This window comes from Chelonoidis abingdonii, chromosome 4, assembly GCF_003597395.2.
Source record: "Chelonoidis abingdonii isolate Lonesome George chromosome 4, CheloAbing_2.0, whole genome shotgun sequence".
Classification (NCBI taxonomy): domain Eukaryota; kingdom Metazoa; phylum Chordata; order Testudines; family Testudinidae; genus Chelonoidis; species Chelonoidis abingdonii.
This window is the reverse complement of record NC_133772.1, coordinates 91,130,218-91,147,419: the sequence shown is the minus strand read 5'-3', so window position 1 is coordinate 91,147,419 and position 17,202 is coordinate 91,130,218. Positions and strand designations below refer to the sequence as shown.

Below are 17,202 nucleotides of genomic sequence, written 5' to 3'. Positions count from 1 at the left end.
GTCCAGTACCTTGTTTTCAGAAGTGGCAAGTATCTGATGCTTCAAAGGAAAGACAATTGTTCAACACAGTACCTGGGTAAAGAGGCCATGAGAATTCCTACCTGACACTTCAAATCAAGTGGTTTCATTATGCATATCCATTATATTCTCTTGTATTGTGCATATAATGCCCAGTGTTAATGGACAGTCATAAAAATTAGGCTGCCTTTTAAAGAAGCCCCAACGCTATTTGTCTTGATAATCTCCAGCAGTAGTGAATTCCAAAAGTCAACTGTACTTTGAATAAAACAGCATCCATTTTAATTCCTTTTAAATGTACTGCTCTCTAACTTCATCAAGGGTACCCTTGTTCTCACATTACATATAATGATAACAAAGAAGAACTGATCAGTTTTCAGTACAATCCTTCACAGAAGTGAGAGGTGGAAGAATCTTCAGACAGGTCTACACTTAAGTGCAGCTGCGCCGATGCAGCATTTTAAGTGAAGACATACCTATGCTGACAGGATAGCTTCTCCCATTGACATAGCTAATCTACCTCCACAAGAGATGGCAGCTGCGGAGAAGCTCTCCTGCCAACATAGTGCTGTCTACCCTGGGGCTTAGGTTGGTATGACTATGTCACTTAAGGGTGCGGATTTTTCACACCTCTGAGCAACGTAGTTATGCAGATATAGGTCTGTAGCACAGACCTAGTGTAGGTCATCCTGTTTATCTCCCTGGCTATGAAGGGATGGAGATAGATAATTGTTCTCTGCTATGCATCTTCTAGAGTTTGCAGTCTACTTTAAACGTCCCAAACATAGGCTTCCATCACCTTCCTTGACACAGCATGACAGGTCACTGAGAATTTAAAAAAAAATTAATTTGACTACATCAAATCTAGTATCCTCACTTTAAGCCTTTGTAGATTAAATTATAATAAATCTTTGCAATCTCCACCTATACGCAAGGTTCTGCGCATACTGATCACCATTTTCTTTACCTTGCAATGGCATTATTTCAATCTCTGGCATAACTTTTTAGCAGTTTAAAAAAAATGCGTATAAACAAGCCCTTGACAACTCCATTTGAAGGAATAACTATATGGGCTGAAGCACTGAAAAAAGAATCAACCATTTTCCAGACACGAGATCTGCGACCTTCCTTGGAAGAAATTCATCTGCTATCCTGTAATGTACTGTACATGTTCTCTCTGCACTGCACATAGTAGGTTGCTTAGTTATATAAAATGTACATATCCAGTAAATTAATTAGACAACAAAAACAGTAGAAAATAATTAAGAGTGCGCTATCGCTCAGAGGGTAGAACACAGATCACCAGATTCCAAAGCCTAAGCACACTTACACATCCCCACAGATGTGCACTCCCACACACCTCACTACCCCCCATTCATATGGCTACACGAGTACAAACCACAGAGACTCTGATTTACATAAAATTATCTCACTGAATTTATTTAAGATTTTCTTCTCCAATTAGTAAAAGAAAGATGTGTCTCTTTTTATACATATATACAAGTTCAGTTATAAAAATAGACAGCACATTCAAAGAGAAAAAAGGCTTGGCATTTTTCTGATTCCCTCTAAATATCATATATACATGTGAATATGAGGGGAAGGGGGAAGTCTTCATGATTTAATTTAAGTGACACCCCCCAATTATCCCCTACAAATCTGTTTAAAAATCAATCTAACTAAACTCAGTTCTGCTATTTTCAGGTGTGCAAATTTGAGGCAGAGCCCACAAGAAGCACTTGCTTCACACTGTGAGATGCCAGGCAAGGGGTTTGGGGATGAAAAAAAATCATCTGCTGTCACAGCAGAGACCTGTAACTCATAGCTTGCTTCTCTTTCTCTCACAAGGGATGAAAGTGCCCCAGTAGTATAGCCATTTGATTTCAATGAGTCTGACAGGAGAACTGCTCCCCCTCACCTACGTCTCAGTGCAATGCAGACAACACTTACAGCCAAGTCAGGGGCTATAGAGAGGTTTGTGCATTTAGGATGGGGAAAGAGAAATCTGAGAGAATGAGGACACAGAGCAGCACTGACAGCACTCCTGTTCTCTTTAATGGCTTCTATAAAGTCTTATGGGGCTTGGCCATATTGTAATGCACTCAGCCAAGCTGCTGCGTGAGACAATCACTGACAAATGGGAAACATGCTGGAAGAACATACTGTGTAGGCGCTTGGAATGGGGGACTTCACTTTTCCCAGAGGGTTGACTGACACGCTCCTTGTTTCAGTAAAGTTGCCCATTGCTCCCCTTGTGGCATAGCAAGCTGCAGTACCCAAAAGGCAACATCAGCAAGTTCTGCTATTGGACAATGAGAGGAATAGCAATGAACTTCTTCCCCCTACACATCAGCATTCCCTCTTCTTGAAACATACACAAGCAGAGCCTGATGGATCCTACACCTTTTAAGAGCTCAGCATAGCTCAAACTGAGAGAGATCATTGTTAAATCCAACATAGCAAATGCTCAATGCTAACAGACCTGGACTTTGAAATGTAAACCAGTTACTTGCAGCTTCTTTCTCTCTGTGAAGCAGATGTAGCAACACTAAATAGGCATACTCGGTCCAACTGTGGTTCCAGCTCCTGCCAGATGTTTAGAACAGATTCAAAAGCACAGTGCTGACAAGAGTCCAGACCCTGGAAACTGCGAGATTTCTTTCCCATGGCCTTGAAATCAAGGTCTTCAGATAATTCTTCATAGAATCCCTAGATTCACTACTGATTCACACTAGAGAAGCCAGACAATTCAACCACCCAGCTCCCCTGGATGGGCACACCCTCAAATGCACTGTCAGGTCCTCAGTGCAGAGGGTTTCTCTGACTTCACAGAATACCCTCCGGGTTCAGATACTGATTTCTTGGAATAAGAATGGAGCTGAACTCCATCTGAAGCTGACAGAAGAGGAAGGACAGTACACTGGTGCGTTCAAAAACACAAACATCTGCAGGATCTCTCTCACAGCACGGTTGTAGGATGTATCAGTAAATCTTAATTGAAAAACTAATCTGAAACATTCTCAGTTAACCCCACTCCTTATCCATACTCCTCACAGAATCTGCAAAAGTAATTTTTTTGGATACACATAATCAAGGTGCTCACGTAAACCACCCATCCCCATTGTGCTATGATTTTCTTTTCACAGACATGTGGGATGGCAACAGGCATTTATCTGCATGCCTTCTGCTGGCAGGGTGGGCTACTTTGAAAGCCTATACGGTTAAGGTAAGCTCCAGGGCTCAGATTTACTACCGCCCACCCGAGGTGTGGGCTCCTTTGCTTTGTTTCCGAACTGGGGTTTCTGGTATAGTGCTGGTCACATTTAAGCTTTTTGGGGTCCCACAAACACTGTTGCCTTTGCTCAAGGGGGAATTCAAAGGAGAAGAGGTGCTTGAAGGTCCAAAGTCTGCAAGTCCAGCAGGCCGAATTATTGATGTCTGGAGAGGGCTGTTTGCAGACATACCTAGCAACAGGGGAAAGAAGGAGAAAAAAAAAAGATTCCACGTGAACACACCATTCACACACTGTGGCTTGTCAGCAACACAAAATTTAACTTCTATGACTTGCATTTACATTAAAGGAATATATTCACAGACTCTTAATTCATGCTCTTTAATCCAACTTGCTTTCACTGACCACCCTGTGCTTATGAATTGTCTGAGCCTGTTGATCACATAAGGGAGAGAGGTCTAAGAGGGAGCCATAGCCCATCTGGTATACACCACTTTGCCAGGTCCTCAGAAGGTGTGAATCACTGTAGCACCAACTGATTTAAATGGAGTTATGTCAAATCAAACAGCTGAAGTTCTGGCTCTACAGCTATAGCTACAGAGCTACCACATGACAACCGCAAAGAACAGCGATAGCCATGTTTCAGTGGTAAGCAGCACTGTCCAATCTGATTGAACAAAATCCCATTTCACCGAGAGAGGAAGGAAATGCATGAAGTGCTACGTAATCCAAGGGCAAGCAAGACTTCTGCCTAGAAAACATAAGAGCAAAAACCTAGAGGAGAGTTAGAGGTAGTGCTCCCAATCTCTTACTTCCCCTGCATTGGGGTGGTGGAACTTGCTGTACTATCTCAATCTTCTGACATCATATTACATGCCATTCAGTACAGCTACATGACTGAATCGCAATGAGAAAGAACACAAGACTCTAGAAATACTATAATACAATTCCTGTTCCCTGGCAGGATGTCTGAACAGCCTTACATCAAAACACCGTTTAGTTTGCTCTACGTAGTAGTCTCCCTTACCTTTAGACACATTGTATCCATATGCTGCATATGCTGCTGCAGAGGCTGCTGCCGCCCCTGCTTTGGCACCTGCCATTGCAGCTGCACTTCCTGCTGTTGACTTCCGGCTCCGGCCTTTCCCTGTGCCTTTGGATCCACTGCCTGACCCTTTAGGGCGACCCCGGCTTCTACCTGAATTACCTCTCCCTGTGACAGGTATATCTTGGATTGAAATTCCTTAAACAATGAAGGAGGAGATGAAAATATTAGTTGTTGTAATATACAAGGTGACTCATGAGTTAAATACAGCCTGCTAGTAACTACACTGTCAACCCCCATGAAAAAACAAATACACGAGTTTTGTTCCTCAATTTCTTCTCATTAGTCACACCTCACTAACTTCAATTAGCGTCATTACTGAGCCCCGCTCCTAAATCCAGGGGAGAACTCTCCTTTATATCCCAGGAAAAACAACACTCTTATTTGGAGATACTCTGGCTCTTCCATTTCTACCTATGAGAAACCCATCAAAACTTAGGGCTATAATTAGCTACCATAATTCTGTATTCCAAAATAATGTCATGCAATTACAGCTGGCTCAATCATACAACAAAAAGGTAGGCAATACAGAACCTGTCCCTGGGCTCCACAGTGAGATCAGGGAAAAGCTTAAACATAACTGAATGGTCCTATGGAGGAGTCTACTTCTTTACACAGCTGTCCAGTAATAGCAGTGAGCTTTGCTGATACGTACACATTGCAAAAAGGGGAACAGACCTTTGTATCACAGGAACAAAACACACTTGTATTACATATCATGGGAATAGTAAAGCATGATAGATGATAGTGTCATCTACTGATGTATTCAATCTGTCAAAGCTGAAAAAAATTCATAATGAGAAGGAACACTTTTTCGCAGACCTTTTCACCCCTCACTAAAGCCTACAAGGCAGGCATAAAGTGGGGGGTAAAACAATTATATTCTGTAGATATACAAAGTCCAGGCTTGACTACTCCTTGTAAGTATTAGGGTAAGTGAAGAGTACTGACCATTCATGGTATCTGAGACTGAGCCAGTGATGGAAGCAGGAGAGTTTGTGGCCCTCGACTGTGGAGCTGAAGAGGCTGGATCATCCACAATCACCAGCATGTCACTGCTACTTTCATCAGGAGGGATAGACCCCATATGCAACTCGCTGCTGATGGAGATCTAGAGAGCACAGTGACAAAACCCATCAGCTTGTTTACAGCAAGGGTAAAAGCATGCTAAGAACTTCAGAAAAGGTGCAACTAGATTAAAGAGCATTTTACTCCCAGACAATTAAATGACAGCTAGCCCTGGCTCTCTCTCAATGCAAGACAGGAAACATGATATATATCCTGTCTCACCCATACCATGTCCTCTACTTACACACAGTGCAAAATTAAATTCTCTCCCCAGCCCATGTTTAATGTTCAACTCTGAACTAAAATACATGCTAACTTTAAAAATGGGAGATTCAGGGATTTGGCACAGATCCAAAGAGAACCTTTATTTCCTCTTCATTCAACCTTGTTGATTCCCATGAAGATTACCCTCAAGACAGCACCCACTTCAGGAGAAAGGTTGAGAATCCTGTTCTCTGCTCCACCACTACTGCTAATCAAAACCTTTTAGTAATGAGTGACAGATCTTAATTAACTCAACCTGGTATAAAAACCAGGGACGGCTCTAGGGATTTTGCCGCCCCAAGCACGGCAGGCAGGCTGCCTCCGGCGGTTTGCCTGCGGGAGATCCACCGAAGCCATGGGACCAGCAGACCCTCCGCAGGCAAACCACCGGAGGCAGCCTGCCTGCCACCCTCGTGGTGCTGGCAGAATGCCCCCCCCCATGGCTTGCCGACCCAAGCACGCGCTTGGCGTGCTGGGGCCTGGAGCCACCCCTGATAAAAACAATAATATGTATTTAGTACTATAGAAGAACATGGCTGTTTAAAAACATGAAGGAAGACAAGATCTGTGCTGTGAGATATATCTGTTTAAATTAGAGAACACAACAATTAAGGACCAGACACATAAGGGAGAAGAAAGAGCTCTAGGAGAGACTAGTGATGGATGATTTCACAAAAACTGAGCTTTCAGCAGGTATTTGAAGGAAGAGAGGGAAGTTGCTTGGTTCACGGAAACAGAGACTGTTCCAGGCATGGGAAGAAATTGTGATAAGAAAAAAGGCACAGAGTCACAAATGTGAAGAGAATATAAAGATAAGGAAGGGGGAGTAGGAGGAAATAAGCTGGAATGCAGGCAGGAGTGGCGCTATACAGAGTCTGAAGGTAAAGAGGAAGGGCTTGATGCAGAAAAAGACAGAAAGTCAGTGAAAGAGACACAATGATGAGATCATCAGAGCAGTGGAAGGGGAAGATTATTTTAGATAGACTGGTTTGAACTCATGGGTCAATATTAGGTTAAGACATCTCTGGTTCCCTAACAGTATACGGGTTCCACTCTAGCTAGAGAGCAGAAAGCAAGAGTCCTAAAGACCACGAGACTAAGGTGGCATGGGAGATAGTTTAAAGACAGTCTCACCTCACTGAAGGGGCTGGGCATGGCAGAGTCTACACTAATGAATGAGTCATCCCCATCAGCAGAAAGGTTGGAGTTATCAGCAGACGGAACAAATGGGATCACCAGGTTCATGCCCTCTTTCCTTCTCTTGCCATCCAACTCATCTTCCTTTTTCTTCTGCAGATAAGCAAAACAAACCAGTAACACAAGGACTGAAAATACATTAAGGAAGAAGAAATGGTGCAAGTAAACTGGGAAGCCCACCATCCAGTGCAATATAACAAGATAAAGGCCATGCATGGCATTTACCAATAAGGTGTGTTGGGATTTTTTTCTGGAAGACACGGCACTAGAAATTTGTACATTAGATTTAGTATGGTTTTTTAATATGGCTTGAATGAGATATCAGCATTTCCGCTACTGAAGAGTTAGAGGATTTTGATTTCAAATTTTTTTAAAAAGTGAGCATGAAATGCTTTCTTGTAAACTCTGATTATCCAAATTCCAATATCTTAAATTCAGACTATGCAAATCCGAATAGCCAGAAAATGAAATTCTGATTTTACTAATTTCTGTTTCCCCTCTCAGTAAGCCATTCAGATAGTGAGATTTTACTAGTATTGGGTATTGAATTTACATTCCATTTGTACACTCCCAGAACAAAATCTGATAAGATGACAGCATCGGTAAACTTCTGATTTATGAACTATGAAAAAACAGAAAAGTATTATGCCATTTAGTTCTTTAAACTAGAGGGTTCCAAATTGCTCTGTGATCACTGGTAGTTCAAAAAGTTCTATATATGCATAGCGCTTCATTGTTTCCAAGCTGCAAGTTGCATTAAAAGACAGATAAAGACACAAGTAAAAGATACATTACATATTTTCCTAATATTACTTTTATATGTAAACAATTGCTGTAGTTGCCACAGGGCTGTTACATAATAGGGAATGGGAGAAGAGGATGTCCATGAAACCATCTTTGTATTAAAACTTGGGCCACACTATGTAATAGTGTAAGAACCCCTGCTTAAAGTCTTTCAGACTCTTCCCCACAACAATCCTTGCATCAAAGTACCTTTTCAGCATACTTCTCCCTCTTTCGTTTACGCTCTTTCACACGATTTGTCTCCTCCTGCTGCCGCTTCTCCTCCTGACGCTGACGCACTGTCAGGAAACAAAGGTAGCAAAAGCATAATGTAAGAATCAGTTTCTCAAAGCTATTTCTTATCCTTCTATAAATCTTATTTATCTCACAAAAGACTCCAGTTCTAGAAAAAGCCCTGGATAAAACCTAGCAATATTACACTAACAGACTGAAAGTCCCTGAAGAATAATGCTAGATTCAAACTTCCTGAAATCAGAAAAGTAAAAGCCTCATTGGGAAAGTCTTTTCTGAAGTGGTATCAAAATGTGTATCTACATTGTACATCCAAATGTGTGCTGAAATATAAAGTTCTTATTTGCATTTATTTGGCCAAAGTTTTGTCATTCATGAATAATGTGGTGATTCTAAAAAAAGTGACATTAAAACTTTATACTGCACCATCACATATCTCACATGCATTTCACTCAATAGTGATATGAAACCAGCTTGAACTAAAAACAAATTAGTGATACAAAATAAGCCAGGAAACAGAAGGGGTTATCTACAGTGCATGGTTTGTAGGGGTTGAGAGGAAAAATTTCTAAACCAATGAAGCACAGGACAGAAGGAGAACAACGTGCACTGCACATACATTTCTTCTCGAGTTCCTCATCATCCAGGAGAAGGCTGACCACTTCTTTGGGTTTCAAAGTGTCTGGTTTGAAATTGCCACCTGAAATCACCATCCGCTGGATCTAAAAGTAAAGAAAATATAAACAGAGAAACCATGAGCTATTTTATTTTCTCTTTACTAAATACTAACCAGGAAAAGGTGCTAGTTAAAATGGTGAAAGTCAGGAAAAAAAAAGTTATGATTATTCTATCCTGATAAACCCAACAGCAGAATTTAACCCAGTACTGAACAAATATTAATTAATAATCCTCAGCCTCCCTGTGAGGTAGGTATTACTATCCCTATTTTTCAAGTGACTTACATGGGAGGCTGTGTGGTTTAGGGTTTTAGGAGGCCAGAGTTCTAAACCCTAGATTTGACAACGATTCAGTGTGTGGACATGACCAAGTCCCTTTACCTCTCTTGGTGGATCTACACTGACAGAAATCAAATGCACAAGTCATCACAGGTGGTAATAACCGTGGAAGCTATAGTATAAAAAGATCAGGAGTATCTGTCAACTGTCAAAGATGACAGCCACCTCCCAACCCACTCGGTGTTAGGCAGCCCTAATCTGCATGCAAAGGGGAAACATACACTAATTCAGGGTGGGCAAGGTGGGTGCACTCAATTAGGGGTGCATCAATTGCTGCAATACAACCAACCAAAGCACAGTTGATTGAAGGCTCTAATGTAGTCAAAGTCTAATCCAGAGGAAAGATGGTACAAATCCTGAGCCCCGTCTGCAATACAACTTTCAATGCTGCTACCACTAACAACGGTTAATTGTGCACCCAATTTTTGCAAGTATAGATGTGCTCCCTGAAGGTGTTGTGAGGCTCAAGGTTTTACAGCATTTACTGCTTGATTCTGCAAGATGTTGAGCACTTTTGTGAACCTTCATATCTCAAATAGACCCTGTCTGGTTTTTGTCAAAACTTTCTGAAAAAATTCTATACATATTTGATAAGATCACATATTTGGAATTGTAGGCAGAGTGGTTTAAGTTTTGTAGAATTTAGTGGTTGGTGAGCCATGATGGTTTGTCTACACCAGAAAAACTGGAATCCCTAGATTAACAACAGCGTACGCTTTAGTCTAAACTGGGCTCAGGCATTTTCAGGAAGAACAGTGGGGTTTTTTACCACATGACATGATACCACCTGGGCTCTGTCCACATTACACAGTGCAGCTACCCTGTTATAATATGGATACTATTTTTTCCTCCTTCAGCACAGAGATACCCGTATAGGTCTCTCTCTTTATGTCTGAAGAGACTATTCTACTTCTCGTGCAATTCCACAGCTGAACTCTCTGCTATCCACTCTACCCGACTCCTGTTCCAGATGGCTTCTTCATTCCTACCTCACTCTTCTCTTTTGCTCTCTGCAAGATGCGCTCCTCAATGGTGCCTTTACAGATCAACCGGTAAACAGTGACCTGTTTCGTCTGACCCAGTCTGTGTGCCCGGTCCATGGCCTGCTGGTCCACTGTTGGATTCCAGTCACTGTCATAGAAAATTACCTGATAGAAACATCAGAGAAGCACAAATATGGTTAAAATGACCAGAACACTTTGGATTTAGATGTATATATTGAGATAAGAAAAGAATCTGCCACTGTGGGGACTTTAGTCTGCTATACTTGCTAACTGCAGACTAAAGTTCCACAAAGCCTTCCATGGTACAGGATTGTAAAATCCTTTGCACTGCACTTCAGGTGCTTCCAAACTGCTGTTTACCATTAGCATTTGGAATCTTATGGAACAACTGAGGAAATCCTATCTACCTTTACATATTTTGCTTGGATGAAGAGAATTCTGAAGTTTATTACAATACAAAAAATAAGTATTGCCTGAGACCATCTATATTATAAAATACATTTTCAGAGGCTGTATGATTTGCTTGCAAAAATTCATTCTAAGTGAGCAGTTCATGTAAAGGGTTTCTGCACAAGAACAATTTCTTCTCTCAAATCAGAAAACAATATCTTTTGGTGCTCCTATCACAAACATCAACTGCCATCTTAAATTTATATTCCATTTTTATCCCAAAATACTTAACATACATATACCATACGAAACAGAAATTAAAAAAACATTAAGATTGAAAAGAGAAGCACTCCAAATGTTAAGGAAACCCAGAACTAAGGTAGCTTATGCAAGACTGCAGAAGCTCTCCTATTTTTCTTCAGATTAAGTCTCAGGTGGTTGGTTTTTCAACCCTACTGCTACAACAGCTTTTCAGTTTAAGGCACTTCCATATGAAATTGATTCTTCTTTTAGAATCCTTACTGCTTCATAAATGGTCTGTTGAGGTGTCTATCTTTCATGGACTCGTCTTGTTCTTATCTAATTACCTCATTAATGTTGTGACATACAAGAAGAGTCCTGGCTGTTTTCTGAATTTATACTGGAATCCTTTTCTGCATGGACGGTTTCTGTTCTCCCTTGCTGTAATCAGGAATCTGATGCAGGCTGAGTGCTAGGATCACCTATTTCCCCATAGTATTGAAGAATTTGTGGGCAAATAACCTGATCTGGGAGCCAGCTTCTGATTTCTCGTAACTCAAAAACTCCCAATCTCATGGGACAAAGTATCCAAGGAGGATTCTGACTTCATGAAGGAATTGCCTGACAGTTTTCTTTGCTATCCCTCCGTCTTATTAGATTTTTATGCATCTCATTCAAAAGAAAAGTTCTGGTGAACTCTGATATGAAAGAGCAGTGACTTTAACTGCTTTCTTTTTGGTCATTTAAAAGTTACTCTTTCCTTTTTGTGGCAAATTGCCGGTACTGTTCTTTGGGTCTCGCGCTTTCTCTTCTCTGGGGTAGGTTCAGGGCGATATTGCTTGCCTCTGAACCAGTTCTTAATCACTCCCCTAGTGTCCTTGGAGGAGGGGAGTGGAGAGGGAGGGACCTGGGCCCGCCCTCTACTCCAGGTCCCAACCCAGGGGCCCTGGGGTTGTGGTGAACCACTTGACTAGCGGTTTCTTCCCCTGGGTTACTTCCCTCTCATACCCGTCAGCTTGTGAAGGGCTTCTCGCCTCTCTTCTATACAAGCCTGGTGCCCCTTACCTAGGGTTTCTGTTGGGCTTCCCAATCCACCGCAGCACTCCTCCAAACCTTCTATTTCTCTCTGGACAAACTCTTCTCTTCTGCAATCTGCACTCTGCTCCAATCCAACCTTTCTCCTTCAACTACCACCCCCTGTCTGACTGAAGCAGGGGTTTATATCCCATAACTGGAGTCAGGTGCTCTAACTGAAGTCAGGTGCTCTAATTGGCCACAGCTGTTCTAGTTAATCTAAAGCAAACCTTCCTCCCTTGGCAGGGAATAAGGCCCCCTGCTAACACTCTTATGCTGCCCTCTGGCCATGCTGTATCACATTTTTTTAATATAATTGTTGGTTGATGGGGGCCTCACCTATGACCCTTATCTTGTAGGAGCAGTGCCCACCCTCTGACCCATTAATATTACCATCCAACTGCACTGGCTGGGGGATAGGGGTGTTGGAAGAGTTCTTGCACAGGAATAGGAAGACCAGAAATGCTGACCAAGTCAGTCACTGCTGGTACAGAAGTGGAAGGTTTGCGTCCCCATATATCTATTACAAGAGAGGAGCTCCAAAAGAATTCTCTCTTGTAGGAGGAAGGCCTGTCTTGCTTGCTAGTCTTCTTGTTTTTCTTTGCAAAGTGCATATACTGCTGTTGGTCTTCTGATGCTGACTTGAGAGCCATGCTGAATCTGGGAGCAATGGTTTCTTCATGAATGTCAGGTTTGGGGGCTGACGCGGGTCATATGGCTTTCTGTTGTTGAAGAGTTTGGCCCCTATCTAGAGGCCAAAGATATTACAGAGATGCAACATATTTAAGGTTATGCAGAGCCCCATAAATATGGGGTACCCCAGAGTACAAGCGACATTTTGGTCTCTAGAAGGGGTCCCCTGCACTGTGCACTTTCTGCTTGTGCCATCCTCTTGCACCAACTAGTTGCCGAGTTCCCTAGATAGAGAAAACAACTCTGTGCTGTGGGGGAAGGTGGTGAGAGAAAACAAAACAAAACAAAAAACGTACTAGAAGACTTTCACCAGGCTTTTGATTTAAAATAGTGGAGCGAGCCAGAGCTCCTGAGCTGTCTGTCTGTCTCTTAGGTGGGAACAGAAACATCTGGCACAAAGTTTCCTATCGAGGTTTGCCCAGAACACTACAGTAGCTACCATTATCCCATTAGCAGAACAGATATGACCAACATGTAAAGGGTAAATGGATTTGTACTTTTAGAGGAGTAAAGTTGACTATTCAGAGCAAGTATTTCTTATATCAAAATATAGTTGCCCTAATTCAAATTCAGAAGACAGTATCTTCAATAAACCCAAAAGAAAAGCAGATTAAATGGACTCAATAAAAGCAGGCAAGAACTCCTCCTTTTCAAGTCATGTGAAGCTCTTTGTGCTTCTGTTGATAAACAGCCTCTTATTTGGCCTTTGAAAAATGCAACTTTGGAATCTCCCAAATAAATCCTTCATATAACAGAATAAAGTTCCAGAAAATCTAGGTCAATCATTCTTAATTTCACAGTGCAAGCCCTTTCATGTTTTAGAAGAACACTATAACCGAAGCAAGAGAGTAGTCTATCAGCAAAGATACAATCTGGTCATGGAGGTCACAGATTCTATGACTTTAACAGACCTCTGTGACTTCTTTGGCTCAGACTCAGCTCCAGCCCCAGGCGGCAGTGGGGCTCAGACTGTCAGCCCCCAGCAGCGGTGGAGGGGCTCGAGCTATCAGTGCCCCCACCCCCCTCAGGCTTTGGCCTCCTCCAGCACCATACCCCAATTTTGTACTTTTTTACTGTCACTGTTCCAAGATTTTTGCTTAATTTTACCATGACAAAAAACCATATCCATATCTACTTATAAATCTCAAAATTCCAGTTCAAAATACCCCAAATTAAGAACGATATTGGTTACACCAAACAATGTGAAAGTGTCTGACATCTAGCCATCTTTGTTTGTACAGATAACCCTGTGGCTGCTTGCTTTGTTCTCATTTCTTTAAGAGGCTGCAAATAGGGACAGACTAGTTGAAAAAGGGAGGGTATGGAGATTTTAGGCTCAGAAGCCTGCTGCCTTTCTGAGACGAAGAGCCACAGTCTCACTTGCTGTCAAATCTAAGCAGACACAAACTAAAAAGATTACAAGCATTGGAATAGATCAATGATTCATATGGTCCGGTATCCTTTCTCAGTAGTTAATGACAGTTGCTTCAACAGAAGATACCTCTCCCCTGCAATTCACCTAGATAATTGTGCAATATTATACCATGGGTAAGTGGAAGGAGAAATGTTTTCCTGAGCTTGGCTGGTGGTGACCTGATCTTCTGAAGCATTAGGGTAGGAAATCTTTCTAGTTCTTACCCTCAGTAATTTATAGTTGTGTTCTTATTCATATTTTTTTTAAAAGTGTCACCTTTTTTTGGAAACTTAAGATCGTGTAGCAGCAAATTCCATTGGTTAATTAAAATATAGTTCCTTCCATACATTTGAAATGTAATGCTTTTAATTTAATAGATTTCAATTCCATGCATTATTCACTGAAGTTAGAACGTCTGTTAAGTATCCATTTGAGACTAAAACTTAAGTTTATCTGACTGAAAGAATAAACAAAAGACAAACACCAAAACAAGTTTTTAATGTATTTCACTGAAAAAATGCTGTATAGCCAGGCAAGTCCCAACTGTTGTTTGGAAGGCTCAAAGTGTGCTCACCATGTTAATTAACATGACTGCTGTGCTTATTTCTCTGTTTACTTATTGCACATTCTTTTTTTATCCTATTTACCTCAGCTGGGTGATGGATTTTAGCAAGATTCATACACTTAGTGGGAAAAAGCCCCAGCAATAATTCAATTTTATTTGATTTATCATGCAAGTTGTATAGCACCTTTTCGAAGATACTCAGTCTATGTCCTCTTGAATGCCAACATTATGTCTCTTCTTTCCTACTTTTCTTTTAGCAGTTCATGTTTATTGAACTAATTTTTATAATCTCAGAAAAAAAGCCACTGAAACTCAACAACTGCCAATTTTAAAGTCCTAAAAGGTGAATTAAAGTGATCCAGCAGCAGTTCATACACAGCAATCTGATATGGTGTAGACATGAAATGGAAAGTTGACCCATTACTCTTAAATTGGATCGCCAGAGTTGTACTAATCAACTGACAGATTCAACAAGTACTACAGCCTGGCTTATTGGCTGCTCTGCCCATTCTCTGATGTCACAAATGCTTTCAAAGTGGACAGTGCGGTAATCATTTTGCTGAGGCAGGTTACCATATTCCTTTACTACTGAAGCTTAAGTTTAAATTGTCCAGTGGTAAAGTACAATCCATTGTGAAAATGTATTATCTGCTATTTGTAAGCTCTCAGTGTCATTCCAGGTTCACTCATAAAGCAGACATTAAAAACTCTTAGGGGAAGGGTTGTCTCCAAGATCTCACACAGCCAATGCTGTAGGTCTGCAATTGTCTACGAACTGTTCCTTTATTTCTCATACATGCCACAAACTGCAGTAATGTTTCCCAGATATGAGTGGAATCAGTAAGATAATGCAGTTTCTTGATAAGAATGGTGGTATTTAAAAAAAACATGGCTGAGACAGCTCAGAGTTTCACACAGACAAGACTATCAGTTTTGCTACAGAACAGAGAAAAAGAAAGGTAGGAAAGCTTGAGAGAAAAGGGTGTTTGGGATATGTGAAGCCAGTATAAAACAAAAGAACAGTTACAACTGAAATTAACCAAAATAACAGCAAGCTAACTAACCTTCTACAGACATAGGTTTTGAGATCTGGTGTTACTATACTAAGCTTCCACCTACCGTATCTGCAGCTGTGAGGTTAATGCCCAATCCTCCAGCTCTTGTGCTTAACAGGAACACAAAGATATCATTCCTGCAAAGAGGAAGAGAAGAAAAAAAATCTGCTTAGTTTATGATGTCATTATTACAAACATTACACTATACAGTGAACTAGAAAAGAACCCCCCGAGAGGTTTTTATAGGTATTTAGGCACCTAACTCCCATTGGATGGTTTGAGAAAAAGGGGTGAGTGGAGAGGGAGAGAAAGAAAAGGAGTTAAAATATAGATGCTTAAAGACACCTGTGACTGCAACACACAACAGAATGTTCTTTTAAAAACATAGTAGAGGCTTCTTATACTTGATTACAATATAGGACGTGTTCATCTGGCCCATGATACTCATTCAGCCTCTGAAGTCATGATTCCTGACCTGTAGTTTCACAAACATTTTCATAGAGCCAACTGTAAATCTAAGATTAGGATGTCAAGTGGCGAAATGAACAGAAGCTGATGAACTCAAACAAAAGATCCTGTCCAACTATAAATATCTACTGGTAAAGAATAAAGGAAGAGGAACTCAGAAAATATTACATAGATAAAAAACTGTTCCTAAACTGAATGTTTTCTTTGAGGTCCCCAAAATTTTATTTTATTTTTTAATAAAAAGGAACAATCTGATTTTCCAGCTGTCTTGGCTTATACTGTTATAGCAGCATGACAGAAAAGGGCAAGATCTTATCACCTGAGCATAAGTTTAGGATCTAAGAACTCCTGAATTCTGGCCCTAGCTGTGACACTGACCTTGAGCTACAAACTACAGTCTGTTTTCTTCATTTTCCTTATCTGTAAAATGCAGATAGCATTACTTATCTATTTCGCAAAATGTCGTGGGGCTAGTAGTGAATTATTGTAAAATATTTTGAAGCTGAATGACTATTTGTGTGATATCTATGACAGGATGATGCATGAAATCTGCAGTTTTGAAAGGTCCAGGTATCCTCTTCTGGAAATATCAGAGGGAAGGGAGAGAGGGAGGATTTTATTATAGACCTTATGAATGTATCGTAGTTCTAGAGTTGTGTGTTAACAGTGTTCTGCCAGGACATCCTGCAGAACAGCCTTTAGACTCAGTCAGACTTTTTCCTGGACTTATTCCTCACAAATAAATACTGCACAAGGGGAATTTAGATAGCTTTTTATAGGAATTCTTGTTTAGACTGGCTGATCTTTATATCAAAGGGATTTCTAGCTGAAATGGTTACTTTTCTTGATAGATGTTCCATTCATTAATAAAAATAATTTGCTGAACTTCTTACAGGAAGAAGTGTTCAAATTCTAGAGGAGACCATAACCAGTTGGAAACCTGTTTTGACTGCTGGAATCAATTAAATATTAGGTAGTGTATTTTCATCTCACTTTTCTTGAAGGTTTGCACACGTTTGCCCTTTTCAAATATTCCTGCTCAGGGAGGCTTACCCAATAGTCTCTACATAGCACAAAATCCCTCTAAGTCCTTCTGCCTCAAAGGCACTGATGCTTGGTTTTATTTTCAAAACTCAAGAGTTCACATGAAGGTCCCACTCCACCTTCAAAACTGCAATTCCACTCTGACAAGACCAGCACAAAGACCATCCTGTACTCTAGAACCTGTATTTTTATCCCTTGGCAGATGGAAAACAACAGTATTTTATAAATCCTGTTGCTGCGAAAGGATAGTGATTTTGTTCTCAATGGCTAACAATTCATTCACAAGGGTTATGTTTATTGGTAAAACAACATCATCTCAG

At 40.8% G+C, this 17,202-nt stretch overlaps 1 protein-coding gene across 1 annotated transcript in view; it reads right to left on the bottom strand.

Moving 5' to 3' along the window:
* Positions 1-1,431: 1,431 nt before the first annotated feature.
* Positions 1,432-17,202, bottom strand: part of INO80 (INO80 complex ATPase subunit) — a 142,299-nt gene continuing 126,528 nt past the window's right edge. The window contains exons 29-36 of the mRNA XM_032769043.2: positions 15,435-15,507; positions 9,925-10,083; positions 8,539-8,641; positions 7,878-7,966; positions 6,822-6,977; positions 5,307-5,466; positions 4,278-4,493; positions 1,432-3,482 (exon numbers count right to left, since the gene is read on the bottom strand). Of these exons, the coding sequence (XP_032624934.1) occupies positions 3,268-3,482; positions 4,278-4,493; positions 5,307-5,466; positions 6,822-6,977; positions 7,878-7,966; positions 8,539-8,641; positions 9,925-10,083; positions 15,435-15,507 (1,171 nt within the window). The 3' untranslated portion in view covers positions 1,432-3,267. The remainder of the gene's footprint in view (positions 3,483-4,277; positions 4,494-5,306; positions 5,467-6,821; positions 6,978-7,877; positions 7,967-8,538; positions 8,642-9,924; positions 10,084-15,434; positions 15,508-17,202) is intronic.